A 19,822-nucleotide genomic window follows, 5' to 3' on the forward strand; every position below is an offset into this window, starting at 1 on the left:
TCTCTTCGTAATACTATACACAGCCCGTAACTAACTCCTGAAAAACGTAAAAAGAATCAACAATGTCTCAGCTTTTGCAATAAATTTTGATGCTGTCGCACTCACTTGTTCGATTTGTACTTCTCAACAATGCTCTCGCAGAAGTCAAACTCCTCGTTCTGACTTACTGCCTGTATTAAATGCTGGGGTGCAATCTTGCGACTACCGTAGTTTTTGGCAACATCCAAAGATTTCTCCACCAACGAACACAAAAACAGCTCCAACGCCCGTCCAACGACTATTGGCGTGGCCTGCGCAACCTTGCCTATTTCCTCGTCTGACTGCATTAGTTTCTTTATCCTAGCAGACGGAAAATGCGTTCTGACCTTCTCAAAGCTCTGGATCGGCAAAGCCGCACCATCACCCTCCTCTTCTGACATTCTTGCGTGTCAGTAGTATGCGTGTGCAGATCAATAAATTAGCGGCTGTGTTCCGGTCCCTTTCTCTGTGGGATGGAAGAGAATCGTGCGGGTTTAAATAGAGCTGAGCCTGTCTGTAGCTTCGACGGATTGGGACGTGCAGGGAACCTTTAAGTTTGCGCACTACCATAAATTTCATAAATTTCATAACATCAACGCACTTGAAGTCTTTGGACTCCGGTCTATATTTTTGTCCCTTTGTTTTACAAAAACCTATCTGGCATAACCACGGGTGCAACCAAACTCCAACCGTACAACGCAAAACAGACCCATGAACTGACGATCTTGACCCAAGTGTTGAAGTACGTTCTTCCCACGGGAATGAAGCCTCCGTTGGTTTCCTCAACCCCAACATTAATGGTCAGTAGAGCAGCAATATACTGCGTGGCCAGAAAGAAGATCACATGGAACAGAAAGTAGTTGTATTTGGTGTAGTTCTTTTCCTCTCCAGAATCATCCTCGTCCGAGTACTGGAAATACGAGGGGTCGTTCAGAGCACTCTCAGGCAGCGAGCCCTCATCGACTGCCCTCTTGATTGCCTGGAACCGTATTTCATTCCTCTCTGGTTGCGTCGATATCACGTCCAACACGGAGTCATACTGAGATCCCGTGTATGCAGCGTTGGAACCTCCGTGTGAAAATGCAGAGTTGGCAGCAGCTCGCGTGGTGGTGTAGGCCACGGCTATGAACGTGAAGATGGCCCCCACGATAATACTCAAGGTTCTGGTGCCCCTGCTTCTGATCAGAGGATTGCACAGCTTGTCATCTGGCTCGCTCAAACAAGCACTGAATATTAGATATGTGCAGTACACACAGCACATTGAAGCTTGCGCCAAACCGGCATTGGGGTTGTACTCTTGAACCACTGGCATCACAGACATTACAGCAATCAGCAAACACAACACCATGTTGATGGAGATAGCGGTAGTGTTCAGAGTACATCCCTCATGCGAGAAGTAGATGTACATGATCACGGTCATGACGATAGTGCCGATGAACATCGCCAGTGTACCACCAATGAGTACACTTCTCCAGAAGTTACCATTATGCATTATTCCACCATCGTCATCATCCAGGTATATTTCGCCTTCTTCAATTCTCTCCAGACAAGTCTCTGCCCACTCGTGTGCAAAATCCACCAATAAGATCAAACCAATTCCAATGAACATGGTGGAGAACACAATCGATAGCTTGTTACCCCAAAACACAAAGAACGAGTCTGGTATGACGTAGCTCAACACCACAAACAAAAACCATACAAAAATCTTAGACATCCAGTATCCATTCTGAATGACTCCTCTAGGATTTGAGGTGGATTTGACTCCCATTAGCAATCCAGCCAGTATCAAGTGCAGCATTCCCAGAGAGAAGTTGATTCTGTGGACATTGGTGAAACCCGTGCAACCATTCTCGCGACAGTAGGCAGTCCCCAACTTGAAAAGCCCCCATGTAAGCTTTTCCACCTGATTCGTCAACCACGATGAAAGCGATATCCACGATATGATGGAGTTTATGAGGAAGAAAAAAGCATATGTTATTCTGGTGGCCACAGAAGACTTGAAAGTCCCAGCCAACGGGTTCATACTAGGGTTGCAAAAGGCAGAGCACGCCGCGGCTCCGCAACATGATGCAATCCAGCTTCCAGCCATGGAAACAGGGGCTAATGGCAAAGAGACCAAAGCACCCATATTTGAGAGTAATAATATGTGATTGTAGGTGTTATTGAGAATGACAACAAGAACAGATAGCGCCCCCTCGTGATAAGATGAGAGAAAGTGCACCGTCCAAAAGTGAGCCTTTTGAGATTGACGCTACTAAAATCAACTACTGGTCCTTTTAATGATCCAAAGTTATTAGGCTTTGTTATTTTATTGTTTTCTGATACTCAGAAGTCTCCCCCAAATAAAACACTCGAGGACTGGAGGTTGAAAAAATTATACATAAACCATCAATCCACTCAAACGCTTCAAAAATCTTTCACTCAAGTCACCAACCCGCTTAGTAGAAGGTGGTTGGACGCTTGGCAGAGTAAAGGTTCTTGGTCTTTGGGATTCTGTGTGGCAATGGGAACTTCAAGTCCTTGGTCAAGAACTGCTTGACGTATTGACGCTTAACGTCATCGGTCTTCTCCAACTCAGCAACCTTCAAGATGTGGATAGATCTAAATCTAGCTCTGTGTCTGGAGGCCAAGTCTTGGTATACGGTTTCAACGGCACCAACTCTGGAAACATCACGGTACTCCTTGTACATGTTGTGGGTACCGGATCTGGAGTCGTATCTGATCCAGACACCGAAGTTCTTGACCTGGGTTGGGTGAGCCTCGGAGATGATGTTAAGAGAAACAATCTCACCGGAGGCCTTCTTCACCTTGTGCAACTTTTGCAAGAAGTACCAGTAACGAGACTTAGCAACAACATCGTTTGGAGCAAAAATTCTCATGCGGTACAGCTTTGGCTCGCTGACGGATTCAGTTGGCAAACGGCGACCAATGACTTGGTATTCGTTGAGACGAGACACTGGAAAAATGTTAGTATAAGGGTGTCATGGGCAGACGCTGAAAATCAAGCATGCAGAGATCAGTCCTGGATGAAACTGGCCAATTCTGGTGACCTCAGACTCATGGAATTGTTGGTGATATTTCAGGCGGAAGTGATGGCACATTATGGTTCGTATGGTCTATCCTCTTGTTGTACTTTTCATCCACTCTTGAAGATGCAGTCAAAGAGGTCGAATCCCTATTGAACCGCTCATATTAAAGTGTATTTCCAGTGGATCCCGCAAGCTTGTTCATTTTCAGCAATATTCGTTAACACTTACTCTTTAGTTTGTGACGTTTGATGAAGTTAGCGACAACGGTATCTGAGAAGTAGGTGTAGCTCTTGGTGGGTTTTTCAGAGGGTTGGAATTTTCCTTTCCATAGTGGATTGATCAAAAATGGGTTACATAAGCAAATAAAGGGTTGCAACCCTCAGAAAAGTCACGTGAGATGATTTAGATTGGTCAAGACTATTCTATAATACGTTCAATAGTCCAGCAGGTAACATGTGATTTAAGTGCTAAATCACTGGCATTTCAGTCTTTATTTTCATATATTATAAAGCTTTATCGCCGAATCTCTCATTCGTCGCTGCCGGTAAACCTTTGTAAACCTTCGAGAGCTATCAAGTTTGAGTGCGGCGTAAGTTTTGTTCATACACATATGAAGAGGTGCATGAGAATATGCATGATATCTTTCGAGATCACACCACTGTTAAGGGCGTAGTGTCGTTTGAGACGCGTGGGAACGAGACAGTATTAGGTCTCGTTTAATGAAACGTAAATACTCGTTTGACTATCAAATCGTATCATCGTAGACACTTAGTCACCTTATAAGACTCTAGCGGTGCTCTTGTCAGCTGTTCTTTTAAGACCTAGTACTAACGGTTACACGATGACTGAGATCTTCAATTCAACGACACTCACCGCCATTGGTGGTCCAGGACTAATGACAGTATATACCAACATTACCAAGAGCCAAACGCAACTCAATTTCCTGGAACAGATGTGGGCTGCATGGTACGCTTACATGGGCAATGATACTCTGGCCACGGGATTGTTGTTCTTCCTAACGCATGAACTGATGTACTTTGGAAGATGCTTGCCATGGTATATCATTGGAAAAATTAGCTTTTTCAACAGATGGAAGATTCAGCCCTCGTATATACCATCGGACAAAGAGCAATGGGAATGTCTGAAAAGCGTTTTGAAATCCCACTTCCTGGTAGAGGCCCTGCCCATATGGACCTTTCATCCACTGTGTGTGAAACTTGGGATCTCAGTGGCAGTACCTTTCCCCAGAATCACTACAATGGCCCTGCAATGGGCCCTGTTTTTTGTGCTTGAAGACTGCTGGCATTACTGGGCTCACAGACTATTCCATTATGGTCCTTTCTACAAGCTCATTCATAAGCAACACCACCGCTACGCGGCTCCATTTGGACTCACTGCAGAGTATGCCCATCCAATAGAGGTTATGTCGCTTGGATTTGGAACTGTGGGGTTTCCCATAATTTACGCCTATATAACTGGCGACTTACATCTCTTTACTGTTACACTATGGGTGGTAATGAGACTGTTCCAAGCAGTCGACGCTCATTCGGGCTACGAGTTTCCATGGTCTCTTCACCATTTTGTGCCCTTTTGGGCAGGATCTGATCATCATGATCTCCATCATCATTACTTCATTGGGAACTATGCTTCAAGTTTCAGATGGTGGGACTATACATTGGACACGGAAGCTGGGCCGGAAGCAAAGAAGGATAGGGAAAGAAGAATGAAAGCAAAGCAGGGGCCAAACGGCATCAAGACAAAAGCTTTCAAATGAAAAATAGCAATTTTCAACGTATCTCCAAATTATGCCTTTGTAAAATACAATTTCTAGTGATTTCCAACATCGAAGCACCTCTCTAAAACGCCGCACCAAATCCGGGTAACACCATGGATTCTGGCAGGCGCTAGACAATTGTGGGATATAGATAGATCACCCCCAGACTACACTTGTTGACCATCTGAACTTCCAGAACTGTTGACTCCTTGGTCGGATTCATATTGCAACCTCGGAGTATCAGTTAGCCAGCTGAGCTGCTTGATGAGAAATATTGCTCAAAGTTCTAGCCATTTAAGATACATTCACTTAGCATAGCCACACACATTCCAAGCGCTATACAATATCCAAAATGGTTGAGATAAATAAGACCAGACTGCTTTTTTTCATCATATTCATGACTTTAATGATTCCGGGGCCCGCTCCACCTGACGGATTGAGTGGCAACGGTGCTAAGGTGCAAGCGCTACAGCAATTGAAAGATGATATATCAACCTCGAGGGGCGTACTATTCAACAGCACTTATGAGCAGCCCACAGGAAATTTGACGGGACTGAAACTCAGCTACCAGGATGCTTTGGAACACCGCAATATCAGTTTATACCCATTTGAAGACAGACAGGGCCCATACGAGGAGAACCAACGTTATTCCATACTGCCGAATTACGTTAGAAAACTAGCAATAGACAGTCTCAATAGTGAGGAAGAGACAATCCAGGCTTTGGAGTTTGAGGACGAAATTCTGGAGCATCCTAAATGGAATGCCATAAGCGAGGTATTTGGCTCAGATGTGAATATTCGTGCGGAGAGTCATGGGGCGTTTTGGAAAAACATCACCGGCAGTTTGATAGGTGACTTTCAGAGGGTTAATCACACCTTTGAACACATCCCAATGCCATTGCCACCTTATATGAAGGCTTTGTTGAGGTCTTACAATACCAACCGTACCGAAGGTGATGATAATTGGCGAGAGCCAAACGATGCCAGCTCGTTCGAGCGCGATGTGCCAAACTTCCATGTGGATGAGCTGAAGACTGGGAATGTGACCGAACTCAGCGGAAACTTGAAAGTGAATATCCAAAACACTGGCGACAGCAGTGTTGAAGGGAGTAATGGATCTGTTAGGGTAAGACTGCAAATCAAGATGACTGATATCGACGAGGTTAACATCCACTCATTGGCGCTTTCAGGTGTGTATCACCCTGACAGTGGGAACCTGATTGCAACGACGAGATCGGCAAAATACGCTGGTTCCTACGGCATTCCTCACTTGAACTTTGACGAAACGCATTACAATAGATCAAAAGCGGCGATGTCGGACTGGATCAACCAAACTTCCGTTGATGAAGTAGATGTGACAATGATTGATACTTTACTAGACGCCTCTTTGGGATGCGAGATGATAGCATTTTTGCATTTCAATTCCACCAATCTATCTGCTGATGAAATGCGCATGATCGATGACGAACTCTGGAACCCCTTAGGGCGGCCCCACAAGAGTATCCCCCCAATCGCGATTTCCAGCGGTGTGCTATACTCCCCCGACTGTGGGCTCCTAATCAAAGCAACGGGTCTCGTTGGTGAAAGAGAAGAAGTACAGAACAAACGTATTCAGAGGGTGGTACTGCTGGGAATAATCTTGCTTTTTGCTCAAATCATTTTCTCTATAAAGCAAATGAGCGCTACGAACACCCCGTCCACTTTGTCTCGCATCTCTTTCTGGACCATCGCAATGATGAATTTGATAGATGGATCCCTGAGTATGTTGTATCTGCTCAGTTCCATAGTGTTCCAAAAGCTGTATCTGCAGCTCGCCGTGAGCTCTTTCCTAGGTTTCACGCTTGCAAGCGTTTTTGAGATGCGGTATATGATTCTCATTTACACCTCGCAAATGAACGAGAGAGACATAAGTTGGGGAGTTGCTTTGAGAGGAACCGCAATTGATGATCGCAATAATGAAAGAATTGATGAACGCGAAAATCCAAACAATAACGTGGGCACTGAGGAACCCTTGCTGCCTTTGAATCAAGCAAGACCGCAGGCCGTCCAGCAAACGCAGCAGCAACCAAGGATAATTCAGGATGAGCAGACTGTGAGCGGTCAGATATACCTGAGACTCTTTTTCTTCTTGATTGTTTTCTCGTTTTTGGTATTGAATGCCTCGTTATGGCCACGGAAAGACCGTATGGTCTTCGAGTACGTTGTGCTGCTGGTTCTCAACTCGTTTTGGGTCCCTCAGATATACAGGAACACACTAAGAGGATCCAGAAGGTCTTTCGGATGGGACTTCGTGATCGGCACCTCAGTATTGAGGGTGATCCCAATAGCATACCTGTGTTTGGTGAAGAACAACCCATTCAGTCACCACCAAGATCAACTTTTGATCTCGCTGATTGTCATCTGGCTCGGTATCCAAATCTTTGTTCTGGTATTGCAAGAGCTGTTTGGAGCAAGGTTCTTCTTACCAGATAGACTTTTGCCTAAGTCCTATGACTACCACCCAGTTCTCACTGCTGGAGACCTGGAGCATGGATTTGGTGTTGAGCATGACGATGAAGGTGTCCATCACGAGGATGGAAAGTGCAAGGTTGATTGCGCGATCTGCATGAACGAGGTTGAGATTCCGATCGCCAAGTCTAGCGAGCATCTGACGAACATAATGAACAGAAGGGGCTACATGGTCACCCCATGCAGGCACATTTTCCACACCAATTGTCTGGAATCCTGGATGAAATACAAATTACAATGTCCTGTTTGCAGGAATTCGCTACCGCCTATATAATAGCTTGAAAATACATTTTGCATTTTACCTAGTATCAGTGGGCTCGTAGATCTGACTCATAACCGTACAGCCATGGCAGACTGTCAGAAACCTTCTCCATCATGCAAATGTCTACGTAGTTGTATATACCTTCATTACGGGCAAAATTACACAAAATATGGCTGCAAAACAAATAAGGGCATGTCTCTTTGGTATGTGACGAAAATAATTCAGTGTCTTGTTTCCCGAGGCTAACTTCACAGACATGGATGGACTCCTCATTAGCAGTGAGGACATTTACACGATCGCTATTTCCGAAGTTCTACATTTACACGGACACCCTTCGTTGTCATGGGATGTTAAGGTCCAATTACAGGGACTTCCTGGCCCTGTTGCCTCTCAGAAAGTTTTAGATTATTACGAGATGCCGTATACTGCCGAGGAACTCTTCCAGAAGACCAGTGAAGCGCAGCTCAAGCTGTGGCCCACTGTGAAATTCATGCCTGGAGCATATGAATTGCTGAAGTATCTTGCAGAAAAGGGAGTTCCCATTGCATTGGCAACATCTTCATCTACAGACAAGTACTACTTGAAAACTGAGAAATTACAGGATGGGTTTAAGTACTTTGGTGATCATCGCGTTACTGGGGATGATCCTAGAATTCCACCCGGAAGAGGCAAGCCTTTCCCGGATATTTGGCACATAGCGTTGGAGAGTCTCAACTCTGAGAGAACCAAAAATGGTTTGGACAAAATTCTGATCGAGGAATGTCTCGTATTTGAAGACGGAGCCCCAGGTGTTAGAGCAGGAACGTCTGCTGGAGCCCATGTTATTTGGGTGCCAGATGAAAGAGCACTTCAAGTTATGAGCCAGGATGTCATAGACGATTTGGTAGGATCTAAGCGTGAGAAGGGAACCATACTGGGATCCCTTGCCGATTTCAAGCCGGCTGAGTATGGGTTATAGACGTGAATGGCCCTTTAGCATGAATAGAGAGCAGCGTACGTTTGGTAAAAAGATTCATAAAATGCCTTAACAGTGCTCAGGTTATGTTATCGTTTTTCTATAATGGGGTGTTGCGGAAAAGGTAAGATATACTCTCACCGTTGTGTAACCTTCTTATACTCTCAGCAAGGACTCCACTGACGTCCACAGTATCAAGCTTTGGACACTTGGATCTCTTCTCCTCAAAGGGCACCGTGTTCGTACAAACGACTCTATCAAGCTTTGAGTTGTTGATGTTCTGAATGGCATTACCCGAGAGAACACCGTGCGTAACGATGGCGATCACAGACTTGGCTCCGTTATCCAACAAAACCTCAGCAGCCTTGGCCAGAGTACCACAGGTGTCCGCCATGTCGTCCACAATGATACAGATCTTGTCGGTGACATCACCAACAAGAACCATACGAGACACCTCATTTGCTCTGGCTCTTTCCTTGTGGATAAGAGCAAAGTTCAGGTCCAGTCTATCGGCCAAACCTGCAGCTCTCTTGGCTCCACCTGCATCAGGCGAGATGATGATAGCCTCTGAAACATCGATGTTTTCCTTGATGTATCTCACCACGCTTGGCTCAGCATACAAATTATCCACTGGAACATCAAAAAAGCCTTGGATTTGAGACGCGTGCAAGTCCATTGTGATCACATGGTCACATCCAGCAGTGGTCAGCATGTCAGCCATGAGCTTGGCAGTAATGGGGGCTCTAGACTTGTCCTTTCTATCCTGTCTGGCATATGGGAAATTTGGCAACACAGCTGTGATTCTTCTAGCACTGGCGGTCTTACACGCGTTTATCATGATCAACAGCTCCAGTACCTTATCGTTGACCACACCAGAACCAATTTGCATGATGATGTAGATGTCCTCATCTCTGATGGATTCCTTGATGGAAAACGACACTTCTGTGTTGGAGTCACGTTTGATATCAACGTTGGTGAGTTTCAAGCCCAGCCTGGATAGAGTTGCCCTGTTAGTATTCTTTTTGTTGTATAGTGAAAAATTGCCGTGGTGCTGCATACCTTGAGGATACCAGTTCGGCCAGGCCTCTGTGCGTATCACTGGCCAAAAGTTTGATGGAGTTGGTCGCCATAGTTGCAACTATTCACAAGGAGTACACCTAGTGGTCTAACCTGAGGAGAAAACAGCTGGTGCTACTGAAGAAGAGAACAGGAAAGAGTACTCGCAGCTCCGCTGGAATCCTAAGGGCAAGCCAATTTTTTCTTGCGATTACATAATATCAACAGCTTTATTACCTAATCTTAGAGCTGGACCGTAGCCCCGGAACACCTTGCGCTCAGTAGGTAAGCCAAACAGCCCTGTGAATATTTATATATGCCCCAAAAAATATTCAGACAGATTCCCCGGCCACTATAGTTCTAGAAAACTTCCCGAAATTGCCCAAAATCGGACTGATATACCGAATTCCTCTGGACTTGCAAGCTTTTCGGCCAGCCTTCGGAATTCACTGATCTGGTAACCGGGGTAATGATTCCATTTCCATATCGGTCAAGCCACAATAGGCCTACAGCCCCATTTATACTTTCTGGAGGATATAATCTCTTGTTAAACTATCCGTTTTTCTCCTCTGTTTTTTGTTCCATAATAAGGTTCTAGGTTACCAATATATATACGAATATATATTTGGAGATTTTCAATTTTGTTTTTTGCCGAATTCCCAAGGGGCATCCCACCGAAAAATGTCAACCTCCATGAGATCTTCTATCTTTGCACGGGATGTTTCGAGGTTGGACAACAACAGGTCCGTCGCACGAGGGAACCCCAGCGATCACAAGATCACCAAGCCAAGTGTCAAGAATTCTTCCTCCAAGCCCAGGACCATTGAACTGAATGAGGTGCTTACTAAGAATGCGCTTCCCCCATTGTTATCTCCAACGCTTCCTCCGTGGACCGCGGATTTGCACGCTGATATCCCAAAGCTGGATTCACCACCAAAGAGGGTCTTTGCTGAGAGGACTGAGCATAACGGGAGTCACATCTACACCTTCAAACAGTATACCAATGGCGACCGGTCGCTTATCGTTTCGCTATCGGTACCCAAGACGAAACTGTCGAAGCTAAAGGACCTCCATTCAGTGCCAAAAGTGAGAGGTCTGGGCATTTCTACTGGATCCCGAACTGTTTCAGAATCCCCTCCATCGTCTTCTCATTCAAGTTCAGCTTCTCCCCCGGCCCATTCCGAGGAGCCCAAGAAGAAAGTCACACGAACGGACAGTCCGAAAACGGGCATTTCCAAAAGTTCGGTGTTCAAGTCTGCGCCAAATGTTTCGAGTGTCAGCACGAGTGTCAGTTCGAAACAGCTGCAGCTGCCTCCCGTGGTAACGGTCAGCAGAAAGGATAAGGGAAAGGAGAAAGAAAAGCAGAAGGAGAGGCCAAAGGGGCCAGATAAGACTGCCACGAAAATTGGACTGGAAAAGACAGAGCCAGCCAAGAAGGAAGACGACCTCAAAATCTTATCAAGAAAGAAGATTCACTGGTCGAACATCGCTAGGCGCAAGAAGCACGAGGCAGACGCATACAGAAAGAGCAACCAGTATGATTTGTCAGTGGTCGCATCCATAGACTCTCTGGTGATGTTTGTGGTTTCCTTCAGCTATGAAGACCAGCACTCTCTGGCAGCACGTCGTTTATTAGAAGTGAACTCTTGGAAGAGTCTAATACCGTATGCTTCGAGCGTCATCAGCGGACTGGAAGAGATGATCAAAACGCCCCATGAGACCGATCTGAGTACGCTTCTCGGATTACTTTTCTTCCTGAGGGGAGTCATATATAAGCACCTTGTGGATATTCTGAAGGCTGAGATTAAGGACAATAGACAGAGAGGGGCAGGGATGGAGGAGATCACGGCGTTCAATGACATCATCAAGTTCAACTCCACTCTAGAGCGCGATTTCTGGAACGGTGAAAATATTCTGAGTTACGAGAAATTAAGGAGGGACTATCCCAGGACTATGGCTAAAAGTCGCAAGAGTTTGCCCAAGAAGGAGAAGAGCGACCTCAGTGTGAAGCCATTAACGGATGCCTTCTATCTGCCAATAAACCCTGTTGTCACTGATCTCAAGGACATCTCCGCCATTACCTATAGTGTGCTGGAAGAATGGTGCGAGCGGGAGAGAGTTAATGTCAAATTGGCTGTTCAGAACTCGCCTTGAAACAATAAAACAATTAATTCTTCAAAACATGCAGTACTGTTTCTTTTTCTTCAAATGTCACAGCCTGGATAATCCGCATGCATTGTCTGCACTGTCTAATTAATCCGCGCGCGCACATTTAGCCGGCGGAGTCAGGATTTATCTCTATGCGTGCGCAGCTCAAAAATGTGTCAATTATTCCGACATTTGATGTGATATTTTTTTCTCTATTTTACCCCAAAAGTCGGCTGGCATCTAAGTCCCATTGCCTTGAGTTGTTGATCGTGCAGTTTTGGCGGGATATTTGAACGCAAACACCTGGAGTTTGCTTCTAATCAGCTTCTCTCGTGGTTGAAACTCTGAACCTTTTTCCTTGACACAGATCATTCACTCCGCATCCTGCATATTAAAATTTTCTTGCAGCACCTCTCCAAAAAATTACCAAACACCCGGATTTCCTTTCTTTTCTTCACGACAGCGGTCAATGGATTCGAATAGAACCACGTTCAGTCCCAACGAGGAGGATTTTTACAGGGCAGCATTGCTGGGTGGATTATACCCTCTTCTGGTGCTTTGCACCAAGAACCTCGTTTTCATGAGGCTTGAAAACTTTGTGCTGAGTCTTCGGTCGGAAAAGGGTAATTTCGGTGACCTCGTGTACAGAATATATATGATAACCTCAGCGAGCCACCTTGGCTGGTTCTGGTTCTTTTTTGTGAATATCTGGCTCAAGTTTGCCCTACTGGCTCTTTTGGCATACCCGCAGGAAGACGAGTTAGATGCAAACAACGTGACCTATGTCAGCTGGCAACTGGTCACATCCGAAACTATTTTTTTTGCAGTATCGACGAGCGTGATGGAGTCTGTGGTATATTTAGTGAATCTCATGTTCAACGTGGATGACGAGATCGACCTGGATCATTATGATGAGACCTTGAAGATGAGATCAACCATACTGAATAGTTCCACACTCAGCAAGTGTCTGGAGATCAAACAGCGATTGAAGTCCGCAACGAAACATCAACAGTACTATGGCTCAGTGGACTCTGAGACCTTTTTTGAGGATTATCAGGAAGTACTCGTCATTGATTACAACGATACACAAGGGACCTCTATAGTGGAATCGTCCTCTTCGTCGCAGAAGTCCAAGGGAACAAGAGCCGGATTTGGAGTTGATTCTTCCCACTCCAAGAAGTCTCGACTTGGCAGATCAATCGACGGTGATGGAAGCGAAAACCCCGAGTCGCTCGAAGTAGAGCTTGAAAGGATATCCGAAGAACCACCCTCACCAAGCGGTCTTCACAAAATCCCTTATTTGAACGGAGCTGATGCCCCATCCTTTATCATCGACGGATTTATAATCCACAGAGGTGATTATGAAGAACATAAAGATTATTTCGTTTCCAGATTGCGCGATCAATGGCTACTCATTTGGAAACTAGACAGGTTCCTTATCAACATGAACGAATCCCTGCTTCTGAGCATTTATTTCTACCCCACGACAGATGCCATAACTGCTCCAAGACTAGCCGATCAAGACAAGTTCTTGGCCTTCGCAATTGTGTCGTTGATGGCAGTCAACGTGATCCACTTCGAGCTATGGCGTTGGTTGGTGAATATACCCAGAATCCTGAACCTTGGGCCCTCCATGAAAGAAAACATTGACAAATGTTTTTCCAAGTTCAGCTTTAGTTCTTCCCCCAAAAACACCCACCAGGGTGTGGTGGAGTATTCCGCAGTAGGCCCAACCAACGAGCTGATGGATGCACAACCAAAGACTACGTCCTGGTTCGAAACAATCACGTGGGACTACAACGTTAATCTATACTCGACACTAGATGCAGGACTAAGAGAAGACAGAATCACTTCGTTCACGGACGAATGGAGCGATTTTAAACGTCGTGCTGATGTGAAACTGAACCTGATCAACCTGGTCACTTATACATCCCCGTTGGCAAACTGCCTGATCCTGGTGACTCTGATCGAGTTTATCCATCATTATGTTGCGATATGAAAGTTCCACTTGCATAATTGCCACTTATTTAATGCTTTTTATCCAGTTGTTTATAGCGCGCGCATCATCAATAATAGAATATTTTTTCACTCTTGCTGAACGCACACCGGCTAAATAAATAGTAAAGGGTCCTATCAGTTTCAAATACCCGAAAACCGTTTTGGTTATCCCAGATGACCCGAAATTGCTGTGGCCGAGTTCGGCTTGTGCAACAACATTTGCTCTGTAGAAATATCCAGAGTGAACCAACGGTCATTATCCCCTTCCATCAAACAAGGGATTGATCATTGATAGCTAGTTTTTTTGTCAGAATCCATCAATGACAGACGCCGAGTCTCAGGTCATAACAACGGCCCCAGCCTCTTTTCTATCCAATGTGTCGAGGGTCTTCTTCAAAACATTGTATTCCAGTACGGTCAACCTTTTGCTTGTATTCGTTCCTTTGGGGCTTTTGGCTGGTTTCCTCGAATGGGGTTCCGCTGCTGTTTTCTCGTTGAACTTCCTCGCAATTGTTCCTCTGGCATCCATATTGGCTTTTGCTACTGAAGAGCTCGCAGAACATGTTGGTGATGCGATTGGAGGACTGTTGAACGCGACTTTTGGAAATGCTGTCGAGTTGATCGTGTCAATCATTGCTTTGCAGCAAGGCCAAATTACCGTGGTACAGGCCTCGATGCTGGGAAGTATTTTGTCCAACTTATTGCTGGTTCTTGGTTCCTGTTTCATTGCAGGCGGCATCCACGGAGATCAGCAGCATTTCAACCAGACCGTGGCCCAGACCATGTCTTCTCTTCTGGCGTTGTCTGTTATTGGTCTGCTGTTGCCTGCAGCTTTCCACGCCTCGTTGCCTGCTCCTACCAAAGAGAACCCGGGAAGTGACATTGATGGAAAGATTCTGTCGTTTTCAAGGGGAACGTCTATCATTCTCCTGATATCCTACTGCTTGTATCTGTTCTTCCAGCTGAAGACCCACAAACAATTGTTCGAAGGTATCAACGACGAAAGTACTGAAACTGAGATTGCCATTTCGGACGAGCTGGACCCTTCTTCCAGTAACGGCTCCGTTCACAGAAACGGCTCTATTGGAACAGATGGGTTCAGACAAACCCCTACTTTGATCTTCAAGAAATCTCAACCAGCGCCATCAGCATTGTCAGTGAAAGAGGCCACCACGGTGCTCATTCTGGCCACTCTGGGAGTCTCTTTCTGTGCTGACTACTTGGTTGGATCCATTGATGCCATCGTTGAATCGTCAGGTCTGTCCAAGACCTTTATTGGTTTGATCGTTATTCCTATCGTTGGAAACGCAGCTGAACATGTGACTGCAATTGTTGTTGCCGCAAAGCAAAAGATGGATCTAGCTGTGGGAGTTGCCATTGGCTCCTCTCTGCAAATCGCTCTATTCGTCACCCCATTCATCGTCCTCGTTGGATGGGCCATGGATATCCCAATGACTCTGTATTTCTCCACATACGAGACTGCAGTCATGTTTGTTGCTGTATTTATCACAAACTACCTGATTTTGGATGGAGAGAGTAACTGGCTGGAAGGTACCATGCTGTTGAGTACTTACCTGATCATTGCGATCTCTTTTTTCTACTACCCTGACACTCTGGCCCAGTGATTCCGATGTACACTTATGGTAAACAGCACATTTGGTGCACAAAAAACGTCTAGATAAGAATATCAACTTTAACTTATTCAAACCCATAAGAGTTCAAAAAATTCCATTGCATCACGGTTCTAGCTCTATAATTCTTCACAGCTCTTTTGCGAGCTTGCGATCATTTCCTCTCTTTCTATTGTGATTACCAACGGAAGCCTTGTGTTGCTCTTTCCTTGCTCTGTTAGGCGTGTTACTCCTCTGGGAGGCATTCGACGAGGACCTGGTGCTAGGCTCCTCGGAGTCAGAAACTTCAACAGCTCTAGGCTTTCTGTAAGCAGTAGAAGGCTTCAAGCCCTGATTATTGAAAACCATGTACCTGGACTCCAAAAGCTTGAACAGCCTTGGGGTCTTGACAAGCATACGAGCCCAACCTTCAATCTGTTCATCAGTCCAATTCGTCTCAGATTTCAGTTCTTGTCTTTGTCTTGTTTTTCTTGCCGATCTCTGAAGGTCGTCAGGCGACCTCTTAAACCTCAAGAACAGAATCTTTTCTATCTTGTCTATGTTCTCAGGTTTGTCTTCGTCGTCATCATCATCTAAGCTAACGGCTTTGCTAGTTTTGATGTTTAAGGATAAAGCAGAGGGAGTGGTCTCTTCTTGGTCCTCATATGTATCATCTGGCTCATCCTCATCACTATCGTATAACAGTCTCAAGGCACTGGTAAGCGTCCGTTCATTGAACTCCTGGGATGCTTTCTCAACCCGTGGTTTAGCCTTTTTGCCGAAAGTGATCTTCGTGGGGTCAAACGTCTTTGGGTCGTAGATGGATCTGGACTTTGGTGCTTCCCATTCCTTCAAAGAATCCACCAAAGAAGGGTCCTCAAGAAGTTTGTGGGTAGCTATTTCCGGATTATGATTAGTATCCAGCAACAGAGTTTTCGCTTTACCATCAGATAGCTGCGGAAAGAATTCCTGCAACATCCTGATGTGTTCTGGGTTAACAGAGTTTTTCTTGGCTTCAACTTTGGGTTTGGAATCCAGGAATTTCAGTTCGTCTTCTAGACCAGGAATAACTTCCTTCAATTGCTGAGACAACAGAACTCTGGCGACCAAAGGGTTCATACCAACCAACTGGCTTTTCGTACGATGCTTGAGTTGGTTTTGAACGAGTCTGCCAATAGAAGAAGCAGACAACGACGTTAGGGACACAACAGCAATATGGAAACAGATTTGGGCATGCAGACCTGTACCTCCATTATACAGATTTTCCAGAATGTCCGTCCAGTCTTTGTTGACAAAAGTCTCTGAGAAAGATCTTTTTGACGAACTGGCATTCACGTTGGAGCCAGAGCTGGCACCAGATTGGTACCTGGAACCCAGCGTTATGGCCAGAGTTTCCAGGTCCTGTTTGTGGAACTTTCCACCACCAATAAGCGCATTGAGATGGGTATGGAGGGGTTTGATCATGGATATGTCATCTGACTTGGAATTCAACTTGGACTTCACCTGGCCCTGAACCAAGTCCCTGACCAGGTTCAGCGTGACAACGGATTGATTTCCATTCTTGTTTATATGAGCCAATCTGCTATAGATCTTGATGAAATGCCACACAGATTCACCAGAAAGCCGCAGATTCACCAAATTGTAGCATCGTATGAATTGGAACACTATGACTTTCAGCATTTTCGTATATTTCACAATATCCGGGTTAATAGCTCCAAGTGAAAAGATTCTGGAAGTCTCCTCGGACGTCTCAAACAGATACACCTTCATGAAGTAGTGTAACTGCTGTGTGGACTTGGGGGAAAGTTTCACATTCCTATACTTCTTTGAAGTTGTTAAAACCACCAAGAATTTGAACAAATAAATATATTCCTCAAGCAAGTGCACCCAGATGACAGGGTCTTTGTCAATGAGAGAAGACCTCAGCTTGAACGGGGGATACGCCACTACCGGCAACTCCAATATCTGCGTCTCATCAGAGGACAGATCGATAGTCTTCGTGACTACCGAGTCAGCAGCCAATGCCATATGTTAAAATGGTGCAATTTTAAACTCTGGGAAAGAGCCTTTTCTTGGTTTTAAAAGAAGGCCTGAGAACAAGACCTAAGAAATTGCCTAAAAAGGTTGTGCCCTACCATTTACCTCATCGCGACCTCCATCCCGGCCCATGCATACTAACTGAACAGGTCTTCACTACAACAAAACCATGTTGGTCGTTCCCAAACTCGTTCCGAAGATATCAAATATGTTCCAGGTGGCAGGATTAATATTATCTTTTGGTTTGATATTGAGCACGTCGCTGAATCACCAGCCGTTGCAGTCGGCTGTCGGGTTCTCCATCTTAGGGTATATCGTGTCAAATTACCTGATACCCAGGGCTGCTCCGGTCTTCATCAGAAAAGGCTTGAGCGGCAAAGATTTGTCCAAGGTTGGAAACCCGGTTCTGGCCGAGGCAATCGGAGTTATCCCAGCTATCACATATTTGTTTCTGATGTTCCTCTTCATCCCGTTTCTGTTCTTCAAGTTCTTGATAACAGAGACCAGCGGAGGTGGCTCAAGGGATTCGGGACACACTGTGTTGGAGGACGTGGGGTCGCTTTTTCCACATAACAAACTGGCCTCCTATCTTTCCTCGATATTGTGTCTCGAGAGTGTTATTTTGCTTGGTCTCATGGACGACCTGTTTGACCTGAGATGGAGACACAAGTTTCTCATTCCGGCTGTAGGGGCCATTCCTCTTTTGATAGTATACTACATCGACTTTGGAGTGACCTGGATCCTTGTTCCTAAGTTTGTGAGGCAATTGACGGGCTGGGAGCAGACCAGCATTGATTTGGGATGGCTATACTACGGCTACATGGGTGCACTCATAATCTTCTGTCCCAACTCGGTCAACATTCTTGCTGGTGTCAATGGACTTGAAGTGGGTCAGACTGTGGTTTTGGGTGTTCTAGTTCTTCTGAACGATTTGTGCTACTTGGTGAGCCCAGACTCTCCTGCTTTCGAGACCCATCTCTACTCGGCATGTATGCTGATACCCTTCCTTGGAGTTGCACTGAGTTTGCTCAAATGGAACTGGTTTCCGGCAAAAGTGTTTGTAGGAGACACTTTCTGTTACTTTAGCGGTATGGTCTTTGCGGTGGTCGGGATCTCGAGCCACTTCTCAAAGACGTTACTGCTATTTTTCAGCATGCAGATTGTCAATTTTGTGTATTCCTCGCCTCAGCTATTTGGACTCGTGTTTTGCCCAAGACACAGATTGCCCAAGTTCAATTCCGAAGACGGGAAGCTATATCCATCCCGTGCGAATTTCAAGGAGAAACCTCTGAAAAAGTGGGTTGCCGCGGCCATGCTGCTGCTGGAAAGGTTCAAGCTGGTGCAGCTGACGAAGAAGGATGGGATCATTGAAGAAAGCTCTAACTTGACAATCATCAACCTGTTTCTGGTATGGTTTGGTCCCATGAGAGAGGACCAGCTCTGCAGCGCTCTGCTATTTACCCAGTTTGCTGTTGGACTAGTGTGTCTGGTACTGAGACACACTCTGGCATCCCTTCTGTTTGGTTACGACAATTTGTTTTTGAAGTTTGTGTCATAGTAATTATGCAAATTATAGAAGACATGCAATGAAGAAAGCTGGACGTAATCTGGCGACTATGTAGCTTCCTTGCCGAATGAACAAGTCTTGGATCTCTTACTGAAGGCCCTTGGACTCCCAAAACTTGTTTCTCTCCTCAATCAAATCATCCGCCATCCCACTCACTTCCGCAGACTTGATGAGTGCTCTAGAGTCGAAGAACTCATCATATCTCTTTGATGTCAGCTTCTCGTACTCAAAAGTTTGGACCAATAGCTCAAACTTGTCGATGTCCTTAACCATCTTGGCCTCGTTGTTTCTCTGCTCTTCATAGTCCAACCACAACTCCACGATCTCCTTGGCAAACTCGGGGTTATACTTCTCAATAATGGAGGAAAGATATAAGATCGTCTTGTACTCCCTTTTGTTCTTCTCCACTTTGTCAATTTTGGTATCGTGGGGAACAATGTCTCCCACCACAGACTCTGAGATGTCGTGAACCAGTGCAATCTTAGCACATTTGGCAGTATCCACCTTCGTCTTCAGCGTCATCGATATTAAAGCCATACGATACATGTGATCTGCAATCGATTCAGGCTCGGAGATATTTTTCATCACCCATCCTGTTCTCGGCTGCGATTTCAGCAGTCCCAGCAGCTGGTAGAAAATGTTGATGTACTGGAAAGGCGTATTGGCCTTGTCCAACAGGATCTGGATATCCTGGGGAATATTATCAGCAGGTTCCCACTCTTTCTGCGTCATGTTTGTAGATATTCTGCGAGTTTGAAAAAGACTAGAAGACCTACAAACAGAGTATGGAAATAGCCTGAGTCTCATCGGAGGTAAGTGTAAACAAACGCATTTTGGGCGGAGAGCACTTGCTGAAACTT

At 45.4% G+C, this 19,822-nt stretch overlaps 13 protein-coding genes across 13 annotated transcripts; 7 read left to right on the plus strand and 6 right to left on the minus strand.

Moving 5' to 3' along the window:
- Positions 1 to 101: 101 nt before the first annotated feature.
- On the minus strand, positions 102 to 419 carry KUCA_T00000254001 (uncharacterized protein; the record flags this gene model as incomplete). Its single annotated transcript, XM_022604776.1, has 1 exon — positions 102 to 419. The coding sequence occupies one exon, from the start codon at positions 417 to 419 to the stop codon at positions 102 to 104; it is 318 nt and encodes a 105-aa protein (XP_022456311.1).
- A 242-nt stretch (positions 420 to 661) lies between these two features.
- KUCA_T00000255001 (uncharacterized protein) lies at positions 662 to 2,146 on the minus strand (the record flags this gene model as incomplete). The annotated part of the gene is made up of 1 exon (XM_022604777.1): positions 662 to 2,146. The coding sequence occupies one exon, from the start codon at positions 2,144 to 2,146 to the stop codon at positions 662 to 664; it is 1,485 nt and encodes a 494-aa protein (XP_022456312.1).
- Positions 2,147 to 2,456: 310 nt separating this feature from the next.
- On the minus strand, positions 2,457 to 2,897 carry KUCA_T00000256001 (uncharacterized protein; the record flags this gene model as incomplete). Its single annotated transcript, XM_022604778.1, has 1 exon — positions 2,457 to 2,897. One exon carries the CDS (start codon positions 2,895 to 2,897, stop codon positions 2,457 to 2,459), a length of 441 nt encoding a protein of 146 aa, XP_022456313.1.
- Positions 2,898 to 3,888: 991 nt separating this feature from the next.
- Positions 3,889 to 4,821, plus strand: KUCA_T00000257001 (uncharacterized protein; the record flags this gene model as incomplete). The annotated part of the gene is made up of 1 exon (XM_022604779.1): positions 3,889 to 4,821. The coding sequence occupies one exon, from the start codon at positions 3,889 to 3,891 to the stop codon at positions 4,819 to 4,821; it is 933 nt and encodes a 310-aa protein (XP_022456314.1).
- A 352-nt stretch (positions 4,822 to 5,173) lies between these two features.
- Positions 5,174 to 7,603, plus strand: KUCA_T00000258001 (uncharacterized protein; the record flags this gene model as incomplete). Its single annotated transcript, XM_022604780.1, has 1 exon — positions 5,174 to 7,603. The coding sequence occupies one exon, from the start codon at positions 5,174 to 5,176 to the stop codon at positions 7,601 to 7,603; it is 2,430 nt and encodes an 809-aa protein (XP_022456315.1).
- A 244-nt stretch (positions 7,604 to 7,847) lies between these two features.
- Positions 7,848 to 8,549, plus strand: KUCA_T00000259001 (uncharacterized protein; the record flags this gene model as incomplete). Its single annotated transcript, XM_022604781.1, has 1 exon — positions 7,848 to 8,549. The coding sequence occupies one exon, from the start codon at positions 7,848 to 7,850 to the stop codon at positions 8,547 to 8,549; it is 702 nt and encodes a 233-aa protein (XP_022456316.1).
- Positions 8,550 to 8,646: 97 nt separating this feature from the next.
- KUCA_T00000260001 (uncharacterized protein) lies at positions 8,647 to 9,676 on the minus strand (the record flags this gene model as incomplete). Its single annotated transcript, XM_022604782.1, has 2 exons — positions 8,647 to 9,553; positions 9,606 to 9,676. 2 exons carry the CDS (start codon positions 9,674 to 9,676, stop codon positions 8,647 to 8,649), a joined length of 978 nt encoding a protein of 325 aa, XP_022456317.1.
- A 607-nt stretch (positions 9,677 to 10,283) lies between these two features.
- On the plus strand, positions 10,284 to 11,756 carry KUCA_T00000261001 (uncharacterized protein; the record flags this gene model as incomplete). Its single annotated transcript, XM_022604783.1, has 1 exon — positions 10,284 to 11,756. One exon carries the CDS (start codon positions 10,284 to 10,286, stop codon positions 11,754 to 11,756), a length of 1,473 nt encoding a protein of 490 aa, XP_022456318.1.
- A 463-nt stretch (positions 11,757 to 12,219) lies between these two features.
- Positions 12,220 to 13,749, plus strand: KUCA_T00000262001 (uncharacterized protein; the record flags this gene model as incomplete). The annotated part of the gene is made up of 1 exon (XM_022604785.1): positions 12,220 to 13,749. One exon carries the CDS (start codon positions 12,220 to 12,222, stop codon positions 13,747 to 13,749), a length of 1,530 nt encoding a protein of 509 aa, XP_022456319.1.
- A 319-nt stretch (positions 13,750 to 14,068) lies between these two features.
- KUCA_T00000263001 (uncharacterized protein) lies at positions 14,069 to 15,373 on the plus strand (the record flags this gene model as incomplete). Its single annotated transcript, XM_022604786.1, has 1 exon — positions 14,069 to 15,373. The coding sequence occupies one exon, from the start codon at positions 14,069 to 14,071 to the stop codon at positions 15,371 to 15,373; it is 1,305 nt and encodes a 434-aa protein (XP_022456320.1).
- A 135-nt stretch (positions 15,374 to 15,508) lies between these two features.
- KUCA_T00000264001 (uncharacterized protein) lies at positions 15,509 to 17,386 on the minus strand (the record flags this gene model as incomplete). The annotated part of the gene is made up of 1 exon (XM_022604787.1): positions 15,509 to 17,386. One exon carries the CDS (start codon positions 17,384 to 17,386, stop codon positions 15,509 to 15,511), a length of 1,878 nt encoding a protein of 625 aa, XP_022456321.1.
- A 178-nt stretch (positions 17,387 to 17,564) lies between these two features.
- On the plus strand, positions 17,565 to 18,953 carry KUCA_T00000265001 (uncharacterized protein; the record flags this gene model as incomplete). Its single annotated transcript, XM_022604788.1, has 1 exon — positions 17,565 to 18,953. The coding sequence occupies one exon, from the start codon at positions 17,565 to 17,567 to the stop codon at positions 18,951 to 18,953; it is 1,389 nt and encodes a 462-aa protein (XP_022456322.1).
- A 96-nt stretch (positions 18,954 to 19,049) lies between these two features.
- Positions 19,050 to 19,694, minus strand: KUCA_T00000266001 (uncharacterized protein; the record flags this gene model as incomplete). The annotated part of the gene is made up of 1 exon (XM_022604789.1): positions 19,050 to 19,694. One exon carries the CDS (start codon positions 19,692 to 19,694, stop codon positions 19,050 to 19,052), a length of 645 nt encoding a protein of 214 aa, XP_022456323.1.
- Positions 19,695 to 19,822: the final 128 nt, after the last annotated feature.

This window comes from Kuraishia capsulata, genomic scaffold (assembly GCF_000576695.1).
Source record: "Kuraishia capsulata CBS 1993 genomic scaffold, Kuraishia_capsulata_scaffold_1, whole genome shotgun sequence".
In the NCBI taxonomy this organism is placed as follows: domain Eukaryota; kingdom Fungi; phylum Ascomycota; class Pichiomycetes; order Pichiales; family Pichiaceae; genus Kuraishia; species Kuraishia capsulata.